Source organism: Canis lupus, chromosome Y, assembly GCF_048164855.1.
Source record: "Canis lupus baileyi chromosome Y, mCanLup2.hap1, whole genome shotgun sequence".
Classification (NCBI taxonomy): domain Eukaryota; kingdom Metazoa; phylum Chordata; class Mammalia; order Carnivora; family Canidae; genus Canis; species Canis lupus.
In genome coordinates this window covers 6,567,528-6,592,469 of record NC_132877.1, presented here as the reverse complement: position 1 = coordinate 6,592,469, position 24,942 = coordinate 6,567,528, and the positions used below count along the sequence as shown (strand labels likewise).

General features: G+C 46.0%; 1 protein-coding gene across 4 annotated transcripts in view; it reads right to left on the bottom strand.

The window, feature by feature from the left end:
- LOC140629110 (protein Shroom2-like) overlaps positions 1-24,942 on the bottom strand; it is a 143,135-nt gene that overhangs the window by 26,718 nt on the left and 91,475 nt on the right. For 2 of the 4 annotated variants that reach the window (XM_072818556.1, XM_072818557.1), the window contains exon 5: positions 24,768-24,865. In XM_072818556.1, coding sequence (XP_072674657.1) covers positions 24,768-24,865 — 98 coding nt within the window. Of the gene's footprint in view, positions 1-10,609; positions 10,943-11,064; positions 11,336-24,767; positions 24,866-24,942 lie in introns of those variants that run through there. The other 2 variants (XM_072818558.1, XM_072818560.1) reach the window with 2 other exon arrangements.

The following is a 24,942-nucleotide window of genomic DNA, read 5'->3' as shown; positions in this document are numbered from 1 at the left end:
TCCTTACTGCAACATCTCCACGGAAGCTTTTCTCTCTGTGCCAAGCCCAAATAGGCTCTCTCTTCTGTGATTATTCTTTTTTTTTTTCTTTTAACATTTTATTTATTTATTCATGAGAGACACAGAGCGAGGGGCAGAGACACAGACACAGAAGCAGGCTCCCTGTAGGGAGCCCGATGTGGGACCTGATTCCAGGATCCTGGGATCGCGCTCTGAGCTGAAGGCAGACGCTCAACCATTGAGCCACCCAGGTGTTTCTCTTCTGTGATTCTAATGCCACGTGGGGAAAGCAACTACTTTAGAAAATCAGATGAATGTTATTTCTTCATTGTCTTAACAGATGGATAAAAAGATTTGCTTCCTTTGGGTTTTATTTTTGCTTGTAGATACTTGGACGGTAACAGCAAAGAACTCAAATTAGAGAGCCTGATAAGTCATTTATGTAGAGAACAGATTAATAGGCTCCACTCACAGATGACCCAAAACCAAATATACGAGCACAGACTTCTGAAAGGGCTAGTGTGCAGTCACAGAAAACACCTAGATTCAGAGATTATAATCTGTGAGGGTCCTTAAGTATCCAACTCTGTTGTCAGAACACATGTTTTGAATCTATTCCAGGCTAGAAACCCTCATTCCTGGTTTCAAGATGTGACACTTGAAAAAAAAATTTTTTTTTAATAGTGTGCTTTATTATTTTTTTAATATATTTTTTTAAATTTTTATTTATTTATGATAGTCACAGAGAGAGAGAGAGAGAGAGAGAGAGAGACAGAGAGACAGAGAGACAGAGACACAGGCAGAGGGAGAAGCAGGCTCCATGCACCGGGAGCCCAATGTGGGATTCGATCCTGGGTCTCCAGGATCGCGCCCTGGGCCAAAGGCAGGCGCCAAACCGCTGCGCCACCCAGGGATCCCCCCAAATTAAAAAAAAAAAATTTTTTTCTTGAACAAAATCAGCCAAATTCCCTCTGCCAATCAGCTCCAAGCCAGTTAGAATCAGAGGCACAGATAAATTGAATATAAATGACATTTGCATGTGATCTGTTAGCAGTTTTGTCCTGGCGTTCTGTTTTTGGGTTTCCTAAAAACATGTTTTATGCAGTTCAAAGAACAGGCAAGCCTATACCAACTGCAAGGTTTTAGAAGTGGCCGAACGATCAAATCAAGATTTTAGGGGCAAGTGGGGCTGGCCATGGATGTTGCTCAGCTCCTGGCCACAAAGTACACTCAGCGTGCTCTGCAAGTCTGACCAGGTGACTCAGCGGGGACCCCACTCGTCTTCTGAAGCTGCAGGACACAAGAGTGCCCTCAGGAATGCCACCAGTCACCCCACAGTGCTGGTGGAGACCTGCTATCTCTTCTGATAGGCATTTGGGTGCCCCAGTTCAGCTAACGTGGAGCCAGCCAGGACCCCGCTGTCAGCATGGGTCAACGAATGTCGGACCAGAGAAGTGAAGCAGGACACAAAATGCAAACCACAAGAGACACATGAAAAACAAAAGTTTCCTTGGGGATCCCTGGGTGGTGCAGCGGTTTGGCGCCTGCCTTTGGCCCAGGGCCTGATCCTGGAGACCCAGGATCGAATCCCACGTCGGGCTCCCGGTGCATGGAGCCTGCTTCTCCCTCTGCCTGTATCTCTGCCTCTCTCTCTCTCTCTCTCTGTGACTATCATAAATAAATAAAAATTAAAAAAAAAAAAAAAAGAAAGAAAAGTTCCCTTGCCTCCTGACCCCCTGACAGCTCCTTTCACAGTGCATGGGAAGCTATTACCAATTGGAAGCCAATCTAAAGAAAACAGGGAAAGTGTAATAATTATTAGAGACTTTTTGCCCCTCCCAGGCATGAAGTTATCCTTCTATATTTCCTTCTGAGGTTTGTAAAAAGCAGAGTAATGCTGCAGATACACACACCCTCCTTAGACTCTGTCCTGACCCCAACCCCTCACCTCCCTCCCACCTAGAATAAACCCCTGCCCTGATAGACGAGAGCAGGGCCATGTTTTTGTCTGAAGTTTTGGTTTTAAAGCTTTTATAAGGAAGATGATTTCCAGCAAAATATATGAGGGAATACACAGTCAACCTCCAGGTATCCATGCCTTAGAATCAACCACTTTGTATTCCTGGTACATCTTGTTTTTGAACCTCCCCCTCTAATTCTCAAGAGTATTCTGAAGGAATGTAAGGGATGACTTCAGATGTACAAATCTATGCTCTCTTCAAAACTTACCACATCAGAAGCCAGGCCTGGGCAGAGGTAGGGGCTAATGAGGACATGCATGCCTGCATGTCTGTATTGGAGCAAAAGCAGAAGTAATGTGGAAGTCAAGCCAGTGCTGAGAATCTCTACCTTATGGGACCCTTCCCTCCCAAATTCCTTATCTCCCATTTTCCTAACCCCTTGATCGCAATATTAAAACCCCCTAAAGCTTTTTAATCCTTGGCTTGGCATGTCCCTCCAGAACTAGATTATTGTCATCCAAAAAAAATCTCAGTGAGATTAAGTACCCCTTGGTATCAGCCTTGGAGGGACCAATCCTTGATCCTTAATCCTTCACCCAGAAAGGCTTCTCAGCCCCTGGGCCCAGGGGATTCAGCCCCTGGGCTGTAGTCTGCCCAACCCTGGGCTAGAAGGCAAGGCAGATATTAAGTCTTTAAAAATTCAAGCTCTAACTAACTAACTAACTAACTAACTAACTAACTAAAAATTCAAGCTCATTTTGAAAAGTACTAAGAGGAATGTTTGAGGAGAATGCCAACGGGGTGACGAGGGGAGACTTTACACAGAGGAAGGCCTGCTGAGTTCTTTTAAAGCTATGATTTTTTTTTTAAGATTTTATTTATTTATTCATAGACACAGAGAGAGGCAGAGACACAGATAGAGGGAGAAGCAGGCTCCATGCAGGGAGCCCGATGTGGGACTCGATCCCAGGTCTCCAGGATCACACCCTGGGCTGAAGGCGGCACCAAACCGCTGTGCCACTGGGGCCGCCCTAAAGCTATGATTTTATAACTTTTATGGCTGTTTTTTAGCTACTCGTGGGAGCAATAGTCTCTTGTGACCAGCCTCATGTGAACCACAAACTGTCACTTGAAATTGTTAGATGCAGCTAGAAGGAAAAATCGGATCAGATAAATATTTTATTATGGCAGACATTTCATTCATCTAAATGATAGTTTCAGGAACATCTAGGCTAAGTAAGCTTTTATTAGGTATGATCTATCATTGATAAAAACTTAAAAGCTAGAAGCATTAGGGCATGGGTTAACAAGTGACAAATGAATTTGGGTTTTCCTTCAATCATGCCCTCTACACCTACCTGCTTTTCTTCTGAGCCACTTAAGCTTTTAAAACCAAGTGTTTGAATTCCCAGAACTCTAGCTACAGATCTGGGAGGTCTTTACATCACAACACATTTTCACCTCTCGTCTTTCCCACACCCCACAATTTTATCAAGGTATTGTTTACACACCATAAAACTCAAGCGATTGGAGGTTTGGGTAAAAGGGTTGTATCTTCACCACCACAATCAAGTTAATTGCACAATTGCACTGCCCCAGAAAGTTCCCTCTTGCTCTAGGGCAGTCATTGTAACCCTGCTTGAAACCCCTGTAATTTACTCCTACTCCGTGCTCTTATCTGCAAGGAGAACCAACTTTAAGCAGATGTAGAAGATTAAAATTTAATAGAACACAGGGAAACACATTTCAACAAATTTGAGGGTGAATCTGTTCACAACTTTTGCAAGTTAAATTTTCTGAAAGCAGAACCATCTTGCCATAACTTTTCCAGATTGTTAAATGAAGTATTCCGCGTGATGGATCACCTGTGATGGGCATTTCCCATCTTCTCTCCTCCACTTACTGCATTTTACAAACATGTACACATTTTTGTTCCAATTAGCATGAAAAGTAGATATGTTTGATCCTCTCCTCCGGAAACTTCTAGCCTCTCGTCCCACCACCACCAAATTAAGGGCAGACTGCACACTTGGTGTTCCAGGCTCCCTGCCTCATCCTTCCCGAGCCACCTGCCACTCCACAGGGACCTCTGTTCCTGCAACAGGCATTTTAGCCAGAGGCCGTTCCCTGCCATCCATGCCTGGTGGTTTCCCTATCTCCACTTGGATCCACTCTTCAGGATGTGCCCCACAGACACCATTCCTGTTTTCTTTAAGATCCACATGAACTGCAACCTTTTCCACGAAGTGTTTCCTGGACCTGTTGACAAAGATAAGCCTTTCTTCTGCTGAACCTCTGTACGGATGTAATCTCCACCTGCTTATTCACAAATTGTTCTCAATTCACTTGTGTTATTTTCATTTGGTATCGCTCCTCCTGGGTACACTCATAGCACCCATTTCTGTCCCTGGGCCTCACACAGTCCCTGGCACAAAGCAAGGCTTCAGCAAAGACTCAGTGGGGTAAGGGGAAGAAACAGAGGAGGCAGGAAGGCAGGCAGGGAGGGAGAGGAAGGCAAGGCTGGCGGGCTGATTTTCTTGGGCTTTCTGACTACCCTGCAGCACAGCATTTACATTCATTTCTGTGTCCTTCCAAATTCATGTGTAAGATCGTAACCCCCAATGGGAAGGTGTTAGGTGGTGGGACCTATAGGAGGTAATTAGATAATGAGGATTGATCCCTAAGTGGAGGGACAGTGCCCTTAGAAGAGAGACATAAAAAAAAAATTAAAAAAAGAAGAAGAAGAAGAGAGACACAAGGGATGCCTGAGTGGCTCAGTGGTTGAGCGTCTGCCTTTGGCTGAGGGTGTGATGATTCTGGGGTCCAGGATCGAGTCCCACATCCGGCTCCCTGGATGGATCCTGCTTCTCCCTCTGCCTGTGTCTCTGCCTCCCTCTCTGTCTCTCATGAATAAATAAATAAAATTTTTTAAAAAAGATAAGAAAGACATAAGAGAGCTTGCTGCCCTGCTGTGTGGTCTCCAGTATGTAAGGACGCAGCAAGAACAAGAACACAGCCATCTGCAAACCAGGAAATGGGTCTCACCAGCAACCAAAATAGTTGACTTCGATCCTGGACTTCCAGCCTCTGGAACTGGGAGAAATGTCTGTTGTTTAAACACCTAGGTCTATGGCAATCTGTTATGTATTATTTTCCCCAATAATAGATGAGAAGATCCCTCAAGGGAGATTCTCTCTGAACCTGATTCAACCTTAAAGGCTTGCTGGCACCTAACCACACAAATACAGGTAACTAGAGACATACCTGTCATTGGAAGACCTGTCCACTGAGACTGTGGTTCTGCTGATGTAGTGGAAATTAAAACATAGGGGCGCACCTGCACACGCTCTCACACACACACACACACACACACACATACACACAACTATATGCTGGAGCTGGATGGCCTGGGAGATGATCTCATGCTCTCACCTGATCATAAATGAGCTGGACGCTGCCAGCTCTGGTCCGTAGCAGTCTGCTGACTCTCTCCTTCCATTTTCACATACATTGCTATGAATGCCATAGAAACAACTCACAGATTCAATGATGTCTACTTGCCCATGAAAGGCTATGTGAAGTAACTCAATTTTTCAACAAAGCAATGACCATAATTAAAATACTAACTGGTGGGATCCCTGGGTGGCGCAGCGGTTTGGCGCCTGCCTTTGGCCCAGGGCGCGGTCCTGGAGACCCGGGATCGAATCCCACGTCGGGCTCCCGGTGCATGGAGCCTGCTTCTCCCTCTGCCTGTGTCTCTGCCTCTCTCTCTCTCTCACTGTGTGCCTATCATAAATAAATAAAAGTTTAAAAAAATTAAAAAAAAAAATACTAACTGGTGATCGAGCCCTTTACTCTTTTGAATGTTTACATCTATAGTTATATGGCTTCTACTTATTTTATTTTGACATACTTACACTGAGTGATCAAACGTTTTGAGGTGGTGTATCAAAGGAAAACACACAAAAGGAACATGAAAATACACAAAAAACATCCCAATGAAAGAAAACAACGAGGACAAAGGGACAAGCATGGACAAGTGCTCACATGAGCAGACCCTAGAATATAAGGAAGTCTGACAGTTGTGCCTCAGATGGACCCTGGGAGTCCTGTCAACCAGAGCAGTAAGGGTGGCAGGATGCTAGGGGGATACTGGGAAGCCAAGCACTTCTCAATTCTGCGGCAGAGGCAACTGTATCATTAACCTCCATTTGCAGAGAGCAAGCATGACCGACAAAACGTAGCACTTGCAGGACACTGCAGCCCCAAGAGCCTAAGTAATGTGCCTAATAACCTAAGCTCAGGTGTACTGTTCGTTTCTCCCTGCTGCTTTCTCTTTGCCAAACCACATTAAAACATTCTTCTAAAACACCTGGGTTCTGGGTGGCTCAGTAGGTAAAGTGTCTGCATTCGGCTCAGGTCACAGTCTCAGGGTTCTGGGATCCATCCTGCTCAGTGAGGAGTCTGCTTCTCCCTCTCATTCTGTGCTCTCTCTCTCTCTCTCTCTCAAATAAATAAATAAAATGTTTAAAAACCAAAACCAAAACACCTGGGTTCTTCTTGTGAAAATACTGGAGAATATTTCAGGTGCAGGCTACAAATCATAGGAAATTTCACACCCACAGAGCCCCAGGTGGTTATGCTTTCTAGGTACTAATGCAAAGGCCAGCACACAATAGCCAGGAGCCAGCAGAATAGGAATGAACTGTGCAAAGCCACCAGGAAGGGATAATGACATCATTAACACTAGTTAGTACATTAAAAAGGAAGAAACTAAAAAAAAAAAAAAAAAAACAAGGAAGAAACTAACTGGAACCAAACATAAAGGTTTCAAAAGTACACATCAAATGCACTTCAGCCATCTATTTGGAACCTAAGTAACAATGATCAAGAAAGAAAGGCCCCATCCCCAACAGGAAAATGAACATAAAATGTGAGCGGTAACAAACAAAAGAAAAGAAAACCAAATGGCTAGATAAGTCACAAAGTTCAACTTTACTTTGCTAGTTACTGAGAAAAAGTAAGTTACAAATGGAGTAAGTTACAAATGGAGTTTCTCTGCAACTATGCCTGGGTGGCTCAGTTGGTGGAGTATCTCTTCATCTTGGCTCAGGTCTTGATCTCAGGGTCATGAGTTCTAGTCCTGTGTTGGACTCCACACCATGCAGCCTACTTGAAAGAAAGAACTTTTTTGCCTGTGTAGTCCCAGAATTATTAATATGGACCAAGTTTTGGGAAAGGCAAGACTGTCCTAGGCTGTTGGGGGGGTGGGTAGGACATAAATAGTACACATTTTATGGACGGCACCCTTGAGCATATTTCCCAAAAGCCTGCCTTGCAATTCCACATCTAGAATTTCATCCTAAGGAAATTAGCGTGCCAGAACATGAATATTTCACTACAAGATGTTTGCTACAGTACTGCTTATAACTATGAAAGACAGGAGATAACACTAAAAGTCCACAGGACCTCTACTGGGTATTTGGATCTTAGAATGCCGCGCATTGCTCACAGAACTTCCTTATTTAGTAAGAATATTTTAATTAGTAAAACAGATTTTAAAATAACATATACACAGCCTAGAAGGCTGTATCCTCAAATTAGTAAAAATCCTGACTCTCAAAAACATATGTCAAGCTTATGAAATAAGGAGCCATCTTGAATGTGGGTAATTATGCAATGAAAGATTAAAATAGTTAGAATACTATATTCTCCCTATAATTTAAAAGAAAATTGTTTGCTTTGGTTGTCTTCTTCCTACTGCATATGATCCAAAATTCTGAAAATCCCACATTTGAGATGGTCTAATTATTATTACTCAGCTGAACCGTATTTGGAAATGGATTATTTACCTAATAGGCTTTAGATATTTTTATTGTACATAAAAATTTACCTTATATAGTTAATTACTCTATAAAACGTCTACTATGTGAGTGCATGTATGCTGTCCATATACACATGTACGTACACATGCGTGCAAATGTGTACATTTGCACAAGTGGGTACATATGCATACATAAATGTTAAACACCTTCCTAGAATTTCTAGTTATTCTACCTTTAATGGCCTCTGAGTATGTTTAAGGGCCCACTGGCTAGAGTTTATAACAGTCATTCAATAACAAACTTTATGTAGGTGACATCTCAGAGCACTTCATTTGTTAGTCACTGACTTTATGGAGTGATAGCACACAATACCTAAGCAGGTGTAGCTGTCAAGGGCACTGCCACCGCTTCAGCAAAGCCTACCGGCAGAAGACAAACTCTGCTGCAGGAGCTCCTTTTATCTCTAAGTGGATCTCAGAGATATTACACACGTGTGTGTGTGTGTGTGTGTGTGTGTGTGTGTGTATGTCTCCTATATATTTCTATGTCTTCTTACACATGAATGTTGGTGGCACAGGAGTAAGATAATATGACCTATGAGCCTGGAAGGGTGATCTTAAGGGGAATTCGAGTCCCTGGCTTCTTTCTCTGACAATGAAAAACTATTATGTCTAATAGGGACCTTAGAAATCAGTAACTCTGAACTCCTGTTTTAATGGATAGATGGAAGGTCAGAAAGGTTGAGCAACCTGCAAATTATACCCACACAGGTTTGGGACACGTGTCTCCAGTCTCTCCATCTGGTGAGGGGTTCTCTGTACCACACACTCCCTGGGAGCCTATCCTAGGAGTCCCTCTCACTGTACCAGGAGCACACTGGGTATGGGACAGGAAAGTTAGTAAGACACTAGGTTTGGCAACATGTACCACCATCTCACTCAGTCCATACTTACCTGGAGGACTCTCTTAATCACAGAGGTGGGAGGTATGAGTCAGCAAGAACCCACCACATTACAAAGCAGCCATACCGCAGGCAAGGCTTCCCTATGAACTGGCTGTGTGAATCCAGTCACTTCAGCCCCAGTTTGTTTATTATAGAATGAGCATAGCATGCAATATAATAAGGCTCAAGTTACGTGCGTGTGCGAGCGTGCATGTGCGTATGTGTGTGCAAGAGATAAAAATATGTAATGCTTTGTCAACTTTAAGAATAAACACAAGGGGGATCCCTGGGTGGCGCAGCGGTTTGGCGCCTGCCTTTGGCCCAGGGCGCGATCCTGGAGACCCGGGATCGAATCCCACGTCGGGTTCCCGGTGCATGGAGCCTGCTTCTCTCTCTGCCTGTGTCTCTGCCTCTCTCTCTCTCTCTCTGTGACTATCTTAAATAAAAAAAAAAAAAAAAAAAGAATAAACACAAGGAATTCTGAAAAAAAATTTTTTTAAGGCAAAAAACTAAATAACTCTAGCATCTCTCCAGACATCCAGCTATGTCTACAAGCCTCTCAGAAAGGACCTGATTATCTAGAAAAAGCCAGGTAGAAAACACGAGTGTCCACTGATCCAGTGGACACACAACAGCAGCCCTTGTTTCTACTACTTCTCCACTTTAATCTTCTTAAATTTTAATGCACACAAGAGGCAAAGAATTAAAGGCATGAAAAATGAAACAAATGCATTCTAAAAGCCACATGAGATGTTAACTTCCTAATATACCTCTGAAATTCAAAGGTGGACTTTGGGGAAGCAGCCAGTCCATGCAGAATAAGGGGCAGCAAGCATACACTTACCAGGGTCATGTCACTCCAGTTGGGCAAGAGATGCCTAATACAACCTATACTCTTCATACCAACATGTATGGTATTCCTAGTACTCTTCTAAAAGAATTGCTTCTGTGTGTATTCTGTTCATGTATCTAGGAGAATACCCTGCAAATTTTTTAAGGGGTGTGTGTGAGTGTGTGTGTGTGTGTGTGTGTGTGTCTGTGTGAGAGAGACAGAGACAGAGAGAGACAGAGAATGTTCTTTTCATCATGCATGACAAAAAGCAACTGTAGAGATGCACCTCTTTCTACCATCCGTGGAATACTTTTCTGCAACATAGCCATAAAGAATATTTATAGAATACCCTCTCAAGGACTCTGCTTCCCAAGGAAAATATGCCAGTCAGCCAGTAAATCTGTACAAAATTTTCAGACATTTTACATAACACGTTTCATTCATTCATTCTGTAAGTCTCCAATATGTAAGGCTATTTAATGATTTAATTATAAATGCTGCCAGGTAGATTTCCAAAAATCTTTCTTCAAACTCCTTTTTCTCTTCTCAACAGCATGACCGCTAAAACATGCATCTAAAAATAACTCCTTCCTATGTGAGTCAGTAAATGCAGACCCAAACAGTAGATGCATGTGCGTGCATGTGTATGCATACACACACACATATGCAGCAATTTCTCTGAAAATGGCATCCTCCCTCCACACACAAAAGCATCCGGTAGTAAAGCAAAGGCATTTCAATCATCTAGAAATAACGCCCACGGATGTTTCTTTTACAATATAAAAGGTAAAAAAAGATCCACAGCACACATACGGTAAAACCTGTAAAGAAATGGCATGCCTCTCAACTGTCACATCCCACCAGAGAGCAAAAATCTAAGAGCTGGAAAATACTCAGAACCGCACCGATTCCATTTTCTCCTTTTAGATGTTGTCGCTGCAATTAGCAAGCAGGCTATGTGTGAATTCACCCACAGAGCATTTTTTCATGACTAAACATGCACACCTGATTTTGCTTTTTTTCCTCCACTTCCATGTGGCTGACTCACCATTTTCTTTCAGTGTCCACATTCAGCGTCTCAGTCATGAAAATGCTAATTTCTTGCTGGTATGGAAAAATGAAAAGGCGAGACAAGGCACACGGGTCTTCGTGCAATGCTGGCCTCCCGCAGGGCAGGCAGGTCTGCAGCTCTCCCGCGGAGCAGGGCTCCCCGCGCGCCAAGGCTACCGGTCACTCGGCACTATGGCTTGCAGCCCGGACCCGGCGCTGGAAGGCACTGCCTCCTAGTTTCAGTGCGCTTTCAGCCAAGCGCAAAAACCAAAGCTGCAAACTCTGCAGGCACCTATCGGCACACATGCAGCACACGCGTAGTGTGCCCACACGCATACGTGCACGCATGCAGAGCTCGAGCTGGAATCTGCAGCCCACCTGGCAGGAGTTTTCATTTTCAGGCAGCACAATAAACAAGACAAATGTGTGCAGATCTCCCCAGACCTTACTCACCGCGCCGTGAGCTGACAACCTGCTTTTAAAGACAGGAGAACAAAAGAAACACTCGTAACTGCAGACGCTAAGGACGTCAGGCAAGCAGTCCCGTGCGGGCTGAGCTGCCTGAGGACAAATGCGGGGTGTCTGGGGGCGCAGCGCTCACCGCCTCCCGCCGGACCAGCCTCAGAGCCCCGCGCCCAGCAGCTGGCCTGTCGGTGCCTGCTGCCTCGTGATGGGCAAGTTCCCGCAGGCTCCGGCGGCTCTAACCTCGGGACTCAGACTACTCCTCCTGACCTCAGGGCCAACGTTCCCCAGGCTCCTTAAGCTTAGCACCCCGCCCCGCCCCCCCCCGCCCCCCAACCCCGCCAGAAGACTTGCCCGTTTAAAACCCCAAAACGCTTGGCTGTCTTCCTCCTTATAATCTAAAAGGGGGAAATAAAGGAAAGCCTGCTGAACATATTTTTACTCAGCTTTATCTATTTAACTATGCTAATCACATAGTATGTGCGATACACTATTCAACTCCACAAGCACAGTAATATCAGATGGAACAATGAAAGGAAAAAAATCCCGCTGAATAGCCTAATTTATGTCTCTCTGTATTCTATTTGTACTCTTAGGTTTATTACACACTCATTAGGAACGTAATCCAGCAAACAACTAACAAAGTACTTCCGGAAGTTTACTGTGTGCAAAGCATTCAGGGGAGAAGACAAAGTCCCAGCCTGACTGCGACTTACCAGTCCGTCATCTCACAATGATCCGCATTGAAAGCCCCTGCCCTCCACCTCCCTCCCGAAGCAGCCCGAGACCTCAGAGTCACCCCCACACGGAAGGCACCCCCCCAACGCTGTCCCGGACAGCCCCTTCCCAGACTGAGCTCCAAGGCTTCTCCAGTCTCATGCTTACCCTTCAGAATGGGTTTTCTCTTTTCAACCTGCTTCCGTCAGCCCTTTGTGAATTCGTGGCAATTATTTCTGAGTCTTTCCCATTTGGCCAATAACACATGCTACTCTGCAGCATCTCCCAGATTACTGCTATATTTGTAAGAGTGACTTTTCCCTTTTTTCCACACCTTCTTGATCCTGAGCACCAATGCTGATGCATGCGTGTTATAGCCAGTCAGCATTTAAATAGGTCTACAAGGAACGTTGCTATGAGACCTCATCATCTGGGGACACGAGGTTATTAACTTAGGTGGCCTGATGCATGCACACTGAAAAGGAAAATGAGAATTTGAACCTGTGTCTTTAACCCCAAAGCTTACATTCTTTCTACAACTTCTCATCGCCACCTATTATTTTACCGAGTACATGATCCCGTTCCTAAGAGAGGGTGACATCTGCCCCAGACTATATCCTCAACACTCAGTGCAAGGATGCACAGCCATCCACATAATGCATATCTACTAAGAATCTGGTAGCTGATTGGATATTTCACCACACTTACTGCTCAAAAGGTGTGTTCCTAATATTTACAAGCTGAATAATTCAAAATGCATTATTTTAGAGGCACTTGGCTGGGTCAGTTGCTGAAGGATATAACTCCTGATCTTGGGTTCTCAGCTCGAGCCTCATGTTGGGTATAAAGATTACTTAAAAATAAAATCTCAAAGGACACCTGAGTGGCTCATGGTTGAGTGTCTGCTTCCGGCTCAGGGTGTGATCCTGGGATTGAGTCTTGTATCTGGCTCCCCGCAGGGAGCCTGCTTCTCCCTCTGCCTGTGTCTCTCATGAATAAATAAATAATTTTAAAATAATAAATTAAAAAAATCTTTAATAAAATTACTTTTAAATAAACACTTCATTTTAGAATGCTTTTAGGTTTACAGAAAAATTATGACAATAAGAGAGTTCCCATATACCCACTGCCTGGTCTACCCAACAGTTAACATCTTACTTAATATGGTAACGTGTTGTAATTAATGTGCTAATCTTGGGATATGAATATTAACTGAAGTCCATCCTTGATTCAGATTTCTTTTTTACTTAACGTCCTTCTTCTGTGCCAGGACCCTGTTCAGGGTACCACATTACATTCAGTTGTCACGTCTCCTCAGCTTCTCCCAAGCAACGGCTTCCCAGAATTTCCTTGTTCTTGATGCCGTTGACAATTTTAAGGAGTATTGTTCAGGCATTTTGTAGAATGTTTCCCAACTGAAATTTGCCTGATGTTTTGGTCATGATTATGGTTATGGATTTTAGGGAAGATCACAAAGGTAACAAGTGCCATTCTCATCACGTGATAGCAAGGGTCATGCTGTCAATGCAACTCGTCTCTGTGCATCGCCTGGCAGGGGTTAGCGTATGCCAATTTCTCCATCGTGAGCTCCTTCTCTGCCTCCACCTTTTCATCCTGCCTTCTTTGGAAGGAGGTGAGCCATACACAGCCCATATTTAAGGAGCCGGGAGTTCTATTCCACTTGCCTCAGGGCAGAAGATCTACACAGATTACTTGGAATTTTTCTGCTTGGGAAATTTGTCTTTTCTCTCTCCACTTACTTGTTCAATCATTAATGCAAGTCAGTTATGAACTCAGGAATAAACTTTATACACTGGGTTACAGTCTAACACTACTTTATCTTGTTTAAATTATTCTAGCTATAGTCATAGGAAGCTATTTCAGTTGGCTCCTGTGTCCCTCTGACACATTACTGGGCTTTCTGGTTTGGTATTTCCTTACTTTTTTTGGCACTACAAGATATTCCAGGCTCATTTTGTTATATTCCCTGCCCTGGTCACTTTGACTACAGAGGGGTACTGGAAAACAAGATCTGGATGCTGGTTGTACTTGAGGAGTTTTTAAAGAAATGACCTCCATGAATTATTTCCAAAGAGAGAGCACTTTTGTAATATCAAGATTCATAATCTGGGTTCTCATACATCCACGTTTACTAGAGAGAGGCATAATTATCAGGGTGTCTAGGACACTCACGTCTTTTCATAGCTTGTGCTATGTTAACACTAGTAAGCCTTTACATTATAAATACTTGTAATAAGTTGCATACATACCCTGTCTTTGACCCAGAACATTTGTGCTCTTGAAGAATTCCACAAATAAAAAGGGAACAGAACAAGATAAGCAGACTAGCACTTACATTCGAGAACTCTTCCCCCCAGCCTCTCGGGCAGTCCTGGTGAACCCTTAAGCCCTTCTGGAGTCACTTCACCTAATGTAGCATGCCAGTCTTCAGGGTCTGACGGTGCCCTCCCCACCCCATGCCATCACTCCAATGCAGAACACATCACAAAGGAGTCCATGGTTAGCGCATCCTGCACTCTCTTCTACTCCTGCTAAGTGTGTAGCAGCTAAGTGTGTAGCAGCCACAGTGTAAACTCCTGAAGTTCAACCACCACCCACGAGACAAGTAAGATGAAGATGACAAAAGAAATGGATCTCGTTCTTGCAAGAGAATCATAAAGTCTCTCTTTAAAGATTTTATTTATTTATTCATGAGAGATACACAGAGAGAGAGGCAGAGACACAGGCAGAGGGAGAAGCAGGCTCCATGCAAGGAGCCCGATGTGGGACTCGATCCCGGGTCTCCAGGATCACGCCCTGGGCCAAAGGTGGCGCTAAACCACTGAGCCACCTGGGCTGCCCACAAAGTCTCTTTGAAATATCTAGACAGACTGCCATCTATGTCCCATGTTCCCATTCCTGAAAGTACACTCACAGATGGCCATCCCTTGACCAAAGCCAAGGGCTGGCAAACCTTTCAAGTTTTGCTGGAGCACAGCTACACATACTCCTGTATGTACTATTCATGGCTGCTTCTATGCTACAAGAGTTGAGTCATCACAACGTGAACAGTTTCTCCCCTGAAGCCAAGAATATTTCCCGTGTGACCCTTTACAAATTCTGTCGACCTCAGAGCGGCAGCCACATTTCTCAGACTTGAGTAATGCACAGACTCATTTTATTTATTTGACAGAGAGAGAACGAGAGAGAGAGGGAACAAGCAGGCGGAGCGGGAGACAGAGGGAGAGGAAGAAGAAGGCTCCCCGCTGAACAGGGAGCCCGATGTGGGGCTCAACCCTAGGACCCCAGGGTCATGACCTGAACTGAAGACAGATGTGCAACTGGTAGAGCTACCCAGGCACCTGAGATTTATATTAAATCAACTTTTTCCCCTGTGGCATCCTAATGTTGACAGATTTTTAAAAATTAAGATAAAGTCCACACACCATAAAATTTACCCTAAGAAAGTATACAATTCAGTAGTTTTTAGTATATTCATGGAGTTGTGCAACCATCATTACTATCTGATTCCAGAACATTTTCATCACCCCCAAAAGAAAATCCACACCTACTACAGCAGTCATTCCCATTCCCCTCAACGTTTAATTCCTGGCAAATGAATCTACTTTCTGTCTACAGGTTGTGCCTACATATGAAACCATGCAGTTTATGGCTTTATTTTTTACTGTATTGTGAAATATGTCTAAACACAAAACATTGTATTTTCCTTATTTTCATAGCTCTTTGGCTATAAATTACAAAACAAATTTGCAAGTTATAGGAGAGCAAAACTATAAAGCAAATGTTTAATGCAAAGGGTGATGAGGCTTTGCGGAGAATGAGCTGTTTCTCCTGTGGCCCAGCTTTTTCTTTTGGGTTTAGCTACCACAGTTTCCCTGCTGCCACAGAAGGACTCATTTCACTCACTGCTTTTCTTTTGACTGATAGGACACAGAGCTCTGAGGGCCTGGCGCTTTGATGTCTTTTCCCTGATCTAGAGAGAGAGCTTGGTTTGCATGTGAATGTGGACAGATTCTTTCCTCTCAGCCTGGAACACTTACGTTCTTGGGCACTGGCAAAGAGACAACTCTCACACACACAAGGTGTGGTCATGCACATCATCCAGAATATCCTGTTATGAATTTAAGGATTAATATGGAAACAAAGACAGTAAATGACACTCACAATGAGAACATGTATATCCCCAAGAATATGCTCCAAATGGTGTCTGAGAAAACTTGAGGGAGATGTAATTTTCTGGCTACCACATTGTCACTATCCATGCTTGTCCACCCTCCTCCTTCACCTTCTCTTTGTCTGAATTCTGGTGGGGGTGGTAAGGATTACTGTGGGAGGTGAGGATTACTGTATTGGGAGTGGGAGGAAGGAGGGCTGCGAGGGATGGGGGTGGGGTCAGACATAAAGCATGCTCCTGGCTCTGTGTTGTCTTCTACGAGTTCTTGGGGGATATGTGGATTTAACACACACACTCAGAAATATCTGGATGCATTTTAGATTGCCTAAGAGAAATAGGTGACTTGCAGAACTGTCTTTTTTTAATTTCAAATTTATGAGTTAAACTGGTTAGAGACCAGCTTCAAGAATTTGACAACCACTTAACACACTGAGTCTGTGGGAAATGAGTTTTGACAGCCAAGTACTCATCTCACGTCCAAATGATGGCAACTGTTTTTGAGTAAGACATACTCTTACTGCACAGAGTGGATCATTTCAATTTATCTTTCAAGTTAAAAAAAAGTAAACCCAGTTCAGGAGTAACTGCTCAATGGCAAAGTGGTTTTCTTTTGGGGTGACAATATTTCTGGAACTAGATAGTGGTGATGGCTGCGTAACATGAACTAAATGTCACTGAATGGTACACGTTCAAGCAGTATGTTTTAGGTTATGTGGATCTTTCAATTGAATACATCTTTACAACCCCATTAAAAAAAAAGGGCAACTGACGGAGAGTAACCTCAGAGACAAAGACCAGTCACTGTAGCTCTATGGAGAGATGCCTATGAGCCTATGGGTTCCAAGGGGAAGGAGGTAAACAGAGAACCAGATGGCTGTCCAGCTCTCACAGTCATCTTGTAAGGGAGACCTGCATTGGTGGGCCTGACATTCCCCAATGGTCTTTTGCACACGCCATGATTTCAGAGTTCTAATATAAAAATAAATGCTAGCAAAGGAAAAACTTGCTGTAACTAAGCTACCTTACCCTGGCCTCAAACAAAGTGGCTGTCTGCATTTGGTGCCTACTTTCTGAAGTCTCTAATACTGAATGCTACTGGAGGTGGCCTCAGGGGTAGGCGAGTGTAGAAGGAATGCACCTACTGGGTCACCCCCTACGACCTTGCTCCCTAACCTTGCTCATGTCTGTGAAGCAAGTTTCAGTTTACCATTATTTTAGAATGTCCACTTTTTAAAAACTTATTTTAAAGACTTCTCTTTTTTATTTGATAGACAGATAGCGAGAGAGAGCATGAGCAGGCGCAGGGGAGGGGGAAGCAGGCTCCCCGCTGAGCAGGGAGCCTGATGTGGGATTCAATTCCAGGACCTTGAGATCATGACCTGAGCAGAAGGCAGATGCCCAACTGACTGAGCCACCCAGGCACCCCTAGAATGTTGACTTTTGCAAGACACTTAGTCACATTAGAACAGCAGCATGCCCTCTCACAGGCTGTACTTTCTGCAAGGGAGAAACTAAAAGCCAGTGTTCACAGTTCATGGATGAGATATGTATATACTTTTCTATTCTTTTCAGGATTTATTTATGTATTTGAGCAAGAGGAAGAGAGCATGCATAAGTGGGGGGTGGGGTGGGCAGCAGGAGAGCGATAGAATCTCAAGCAGAGTCCACGCTGAGCTGAGCCCAGGAGGGTCTAGATCTCAGGGCCCTAAGGTCACACCCTAAACTGAAATCAAGAATCCGAAACCAATCGTGCCAGTCAAGCACCCAAAGATGTGCGTTCATTGATTCATTGATTCATTCATTCATTTTTTTTCTTTTTTTCTCTCTTTCAAGATTTTATTTATTCATGAGAGGCATAGAGAGAGAAAGAAACACAGGCAGAAGGAGAAGCAGGCTCCATGCAGGGAGCCCGACATGGGACTCGATCCCGGGACCCCAGGATCATGCCCTGGGCCAAAGGCAGGGGCTCAACTGCTGAGCCACCCAGGGATCTCCGGATGTGCGTACATTTTAAAAAAATATTTTATTTATTTATTGATGAAAGACACACAGAGAGAGGGGCAGAGACAGAGGGAGAGGGAGAAGCAGGCTCCCTGCAGGGAGCCCGATGTGGGACTCGATCCCAAGACCCCGGGATCACGCCCTGGGCCGAAGGCAGATGCTCAACCACTGAGCCACCCAGGCGCCCTGTGCGTACATTTCTAACATGGATTAATCATTTAGGTTCGATGAAGACATGTGACTTCACCCAATACTGTTAGGAAAGCCAACTTAATGTGGATTCTGTAGCGTGTCACGCTAGTTCCCATCAGAAGAAGCTCGAGCTGGAGGCCCGATACTTCACAGCCTGGTTCTTGAGTCAAGATAGAAAGCGCCTGACCTAGGCAATCAACCAGAAGAGCCTACATATGTCACAGGGCAACTACGATGATCTCCAAAGGCGGCAGAGCCGGCTTCGCCAGCACCTTTGACAATATGCAACAGCGTTAATGTGCGGAGCAACGAAGCCTGTGGGACCGTCTGGATGGGTGCTTCCCAGGCCACTTGAGCCCTAAAACACAGGCGACGAGAGAAACACGGCTGGAAAGCCTGAGGGATGGCTCTCGGCGTGTTTAGATGGGTCTCTGGAGAAAGGCAAGCACGTCGATGAGCAACTTTACGTGCAAGCCAAGCAAGGCCAGCCGACAAGGGTGTGAGCTCTGAGGAGAGCGGTCAAGCGACAGGAGAGACCAGAGGGCTACTGCATCCGGAGAGCTGTGCAGGTGGCGCCGTCCGGGGAGGGGACGCCGCCGCGCGGGCAGGTCACCAGGCGAGCAGCCGACTCGCGCGGCCACCTGGGGCGCAGGCGCAGCTCCGACTCGGAGGGTCTCCCGGAAGAGCACCGGAAGTCACGTGACCGCCGCGGTTCCGGCCGCCGTCACTCGGCAGCGCCGCCCGCTCCCCCGCACACGCAGTGCCGCCGGCCCTCCTGCGGCAGCCGCTCCCTCCCCGCCGCCAGCCCCACGCCGCGGCCTCGCCACGCTTCCTTCCAGAAAACGTGCAGTCCGCAAGCCAGACCAGCATGGGAGCCCCCGTGGGGCCGCTCTGTGGTCCGCACGCCGCGGTGGCTGAAGCCACGTGGCTGCAAACGTAGGGGAGGACCGGGAGTGACGACCCCCCGCCTCCAGGATTTGCCCTGCGGCACCCTTTCTGCGCTCCAGGAGGGAGGACAGGAGCGAGTCTGCAAGCGCCCCACGCACAAACACCACCGCCCTGGGACGGAGTCGCGCCCGTGCCGCCTGCGCCCGTGCCCGTGCCGGCTGTGCTCGTGCCCATGCTGGCTGCGCCTGTCCCCGTGCCGGCTGTGCCCGTCCCCGTGCCGGCTGTGCTCGTGCCCATGCTGGCTGCGCCCGTCCCCGTGCCGGCTGTGCTCGTGCCCATGCTGGCTGCGCCCGTCCCCGTGCTGGCTGCCGTCCCCGTGCTGGCTGTGCCCGTGCCCGTGCCGGCTGCGCCCGTCCTCGTGCAGGCTGTGCTCGTGCCCATGCTGGCTGCGCCCGTGCCCGTTGCGCCCGTGCCCGTGCCCGTGCCGGCTGCGCCCGTGCCCGTGCCCGTGCCGGCTGCGCCCGTGCCCGTCCCCGTGCCGGCTGCGCCCATGCTTGTGCCGGCTCTGCCCGTGCTGGCTCCACCCTGGAAGGCATCCAAGCTGGAGTGTCGCCTTGTTATCCCAGCACGGGCTTCAGGCTTCGTAATTACCAGGCAGAGCAGTACAGGATGTAAAGCTGCAATTGCCCCTTAGCTAATTGAGGGCCAGGAAAAGCAAATGTCTTCCCTAAAGCAACAAACGAGGCGCAGACTTTGGCTGAGTTCTCTCTCTTACTTTGATTTGTAAGAAGCTTGTTTGTAAATGAAAAAATCAGTCTTTGCATTAGCCTCTGTGCACCAAGTCACCTCTCAGGGAAAACGTACAGGAAGGTGATCCCCTGGTGGGTTTACCTTGTTTATGAATTTTATTTTATTTTTTTAAAATAATTTTAAAAAAAATTTATGATAATCACAGAGAGACAGAGAGAGAGAGAGAGGCAGAGAGAGAGAGGCAGAGACACAGGCAGAGGGAGAAGCAGGCTCCATGCACCGGGAGCCCGACGTGGGATTCGATCCTGGGTCTCCAGGATTGTGCCCCGGGCCAAAGGCAGGCGCCAAACCGCTGCGCCACCCAGGGATCCCATGAATTATATATTAAAGCACATTTTCCCTAACGAGCTTGATTTCATACGGATTCAATTTTATGGCTGTTGTTGGGAATTCAGAATATAATCTCATTCTCCTCCTCCTTGCTCATCTGTCCCAACAAGATAGCAGCCTGCAGGTCAGTGCCAGCCCACTGGCAGCAGCTCCTAAATGTGGGGGTGGAAATGGCTGGAAGGCAGCTATGAAGAAGGAACGTGCCAGCACCCACAGCCACCATGCTCCACCCCCAGATCTCCTTTTGCCTTTGGTCTCTGGAGCCTCCCTGAACACAGTACTCCTTGAACTCTCAAATTTGAAAGCAATAATTGACCCCAGCACAACTCAGCTTTTATTTTGAGATGTTTATGTCCTGATTCTCAATGTTACGTCAGGATAGAAAGACAAGCCCATTTCACTTACTATTGTGTAAACTAAAATCTTAAAATTTCAGCACACAGAATGTTTCAATATGGATCATTATTTGCCATAACCAAGGACTGAGCCAAGGGCTGTTAGGCCGGTGCCCATCCAATTCATCTACCAATCCACCCTGTTTACCCATCCACCTACCCATCTATTTATCTACCCACCACCCACCCATATCTCCATCCACTGGACAACCGGCCCATCCATTTTCCAGCCACTGGGCTTACACAAGGTCCCCTCCTGAAGCTGAGCATGAATTCCCAATTGCCATTTGCTAGGCAGATGTCCTGAGGTAGGCTTGTAGTATTCTAAGAACAGCCTTTTAATAAGCATCAAAGCCCTGAGGGAGAAATGAGTTTGGCTTATTCAAGGGATAAAAGGTGGCAATGAGTCTCTGAGTATGGAGCTTGGATGAGAAAGAAGAATGAGAAAGGGTGCCCCCCCAAAAGAGAGGGCCATACAGGGCCTTGAAGGGCAAGGTCAGGAGCTTGCATTTTATGCCGAGTGCAACCAAAAGCCATTGAATGGTTTGGGGATGGGGACTATTATAATTTAATTTATATTCCAAGACCAGCAAGGAAACAGCAGCCATGGTCCAGGTTGGAGATGATGAAAGCTGGAACAAAGAAGGGGAGAACTTGATCCCAGAGTTGAAGCAGAGCTCCTCAGAGAGCAATGTGCTGCATGGGGGAAGCGGGCTTTGGCTTGTGCAGCAAGGTGACCAGGGGTACTGTGGCTCAGATGGGAGCCCCTGCAAGCAGGGTGCTGGAGTGGCAAAGACAGGCTTTCCATCTCTGCTCTGTTCAGAGGCACTACCAGCCAGTCACAGGGAGACCAGCAGGCAGCATGGGAGTGGCTCCATGAGAACTAGGAAAGAGTGCACAAACACATATCCAGGTCCCCTTCCTCCCCACCCAGCCTCTGTGGAGAATGCCTTTGTGCAGCCATACACTCGGAAGGTCAACTCTTAAAAGTGGAATCACTGAATCAGAATGTGCCCGCAATTGCAAGGCACTGCTGGCAGTGCTAAGCCACTCCCTCTTCCTTTCATTTCATTTTGTTTTTTAAAAGATTTTATTTATTTATTCATGAGAGACACACAGAGAGAGGCAGAGACATAGGCAGAGGGGAGCCCAATATGGCACTTGATCCAGGGACTCCGAGATCACACCCTGAGCTGAAGGCAGACGCTCAACCACTGAGCCACCCAGGGGTCCCTCTTCCTTTCATTTTAAATGCTCCCATATCAGGGGTGGCCTCATTAGCTCAAAGGTGGGATGACACTTCCCAAGAGCACTGATGCAGCCGACAGCACTGGTTAAAAGGTATAAGGCAGAAAGGACATTTCTTCCGGTGTTCTGGACTAATTGTATCCCCCCCCCCATTTGGAAGCTGAAGTCCTAAGCCCCAGGACCTCAGAATGTGACTATTTAGAGATAGAGAAGCGCCGCCCCCCCGCCCCCCAGAAGCCAAACCTGCTGACACCCTGACCTTGGGGTTCTGGGCAACATCAACAACAGAAATTTACTCTCTCAGTCTGTGGTGGGGGGTTATGACAGTCCCCGGCAAGCTGCTACATCCAGCTTATGAGGTACCCCAGTCAGGAAGCGGGGGGGGGGGGGGGGGGGGGGGGGGGGGGGGGGGAGTACTTGCAGAAGCGGGTCACAATTGAGCTGGGAGAGCCACTACAGAGCCTCTGGGAACAATGGAAGCTGGCCTTAAATTTAAGCCAGTCGGAGTGGGGAAAGGGGGTGCTGTTCACCACAGGAAGTGCTAGAAGTAAGCAAATGCAATTGGATTTGCTCTCCTGGCTTTGGGTTTCTTTAGGCTCCAACACCTCCGGTCTTCCCCCAGGACTCAGTCAGGATTCACCTCATGCTCCTTCCAGGATCATGAAGGACCACATAACTTTTTACAAAAATTCTAATTATGTGCCATCACTTCAGTGTAAGTACTGGTGTCTCTCCTTCCCTCCTACACTGTGAGGTCCTTTAGGAACAGAACCTTTGTCCTACTTATCTTTACATGGAACAGAATCTTGAACCTCACAAAAATGTTCTCAATGTGGTTTGAATGAACAAGTAACTCTTATCTTGATGTTATTGTGTTGTCTCAACAGAATACAATGAAAAACATTCATTATCCTGTACTGGTTATCAGATCAGTAATTTTTTTTTTTTAAGATTTTTAAGTAATCTCTATGCTCTACATGGGGCTCGAACTCCCAACCTTGAGATCAAGAGTCACACACTGTACTGACTGAGTCAGTCAGGTGCCCCAAGTAATTCATATTTCTTATACAGACATTGTTATAAATTTATGCAAAACATTAGGTGTCTTGAAATCTCCGCATTATAGGATTTTGTTTTTGGTGAGCAAGACAGTCCTCTACAAGACTTTTCTTTTTTTGTCCCCCAGATTTAATGTTTTAAGTACACTATTTCTTACTGATCCTTTAGAAAATAAACATTCTCTGAAAAAAGCGGGAAATGGATTTTCAATGTTCCTGTTCTAGATTTTGAATCTCGCCATCCTTTGAGAATGCACACAGTTCTGAAAATTGCTGGGTCTACAGCTCCAAAGCAGAAGGCTCTGGAACTAATATCTTCGGAGTGGTTATGCAGTCTGCTGGAAGACATGGCCATGATAAATGAAGCATGTGGTCCCTCCTGCCATTCCTCTTGACCCTCTCACTATCGATAGTGCCATTTACAACACACAGACACACACACAGTGTACACTATAGCCACTCATTAGGACTCCGTTCACAGCAGAGCCCACTCCAACCACCATGTGAACTCTCTGCAGCGCAAGTGCAATGCCTATGGCAGGGGCACAGGAGCAAAGCCAGAGCCTGCAGGTCCACTGTGCACTGAACATCCTCACAACTGCAGCAGAGTCAAGGGGAGGGCTGGGTAAGATTACAGCTGGTGCTGGGCACGTGACGTACTCAGAATCTGTAGTAATAAAGCTGTAATTGTGTTTCTCAGAAACTACTGAATTCTGTAGGTGTATTATTCATCAGCCATGCTTTCTTACACAGGGATTCTTGGTTTGAGCCATGTAGACTGTTAATTGCAGGGACTTCCTACACAAAACGCTGCTCTTGTCCTCGCAGAGCCACGTAAAGATTGGGTGCTCTTGTATAAGGCTAACAGCACTCACGTTTAAGGCCAAATGCAATAAAACCCTGTTATAGAAGGCCCTTAAAAAAAAAAAAAAAAAGGCCCTTAAAAGCAAACACTTAAATCAGTTATTTCTGCAACAGTACCTTATGAGGTCAAGTGTTTAAATCTGAGTATCACAAATCACCAGAGATTCTCAAAGCAACAGAAAAATCTGTATTCACTGACCCAATTATGTAGGTTTATTTCTGTGCTTCTTTCAGCCCTTTTAAAATAAGGTGATACCACATATCCTACAGCAATCTATGTTTTCCTCTCCCTCCATCCTCATGCATATTAAGGGCAAGAGGACTCTACCTACCTACCTACCTACCTACCTATGTATTTGATCTAAACTATATCTAAACAGCTACACTGGCCACATTTAAGAATTATGGGATACAACACGGTAATACGCTACTGCCATGCAGAATTCTTTCAGATGCTCTGATCCTCTTGAGGAGCCAGCAGACTTAATTCTGTTTTCATGCTCAAAATAAGCCCAATTTAGAAAGGCTGGCTCTATTCCTTCCTGATTGACAATCCTGGGCAACTCTGATTTGGAGACCATGCCCCAGCAACCCAGCTGTGTACTCGATCATTAAAGCATCCCTTCAATCGAGCATTCTGGATAAAGCATTTCATTCAAGCGCATTACACTGGATTTCTCATTCTATCAACATAAAGAACCTTACTGTACAGAGAACACAGCAGCCATTTTAAGAACCAAAAAATGCCACGAAGGCATTAGAGGGTGTCAGTGCCCTGGAGATGCTTCTCCTGGCAGTAGTGCAGGGCTGCAGGCTCCGTTCGACACGCACCGCGGCATCTCCCCCAAGGCACGCTGGAAATTGCATCCAGTTAGCAGCCACTCTGGGTTTGGCAAAAAATGGATGCCCAATCATGTTCACTTGGGATTCACCCACCGGAAAGAAGGCCACCCCCAAGATGTCTTCTTAGTAACCCCAGATCCAAACTTCACCTACCTCAGACTGGGATGTCCCTCCTCGGCCCAGACTGCGGAGGAAAGTTCTCTGCGCTCACCAGGGTCCCCCACTTGCTGTTGTGGTTCGATGGCAGCTTCCTGCCAAGAGCAGCACAGTAAGACACCAAGTCATCAAGCTGCCTTCTTTAAGACATCTATTATTATGAACCCCGTCA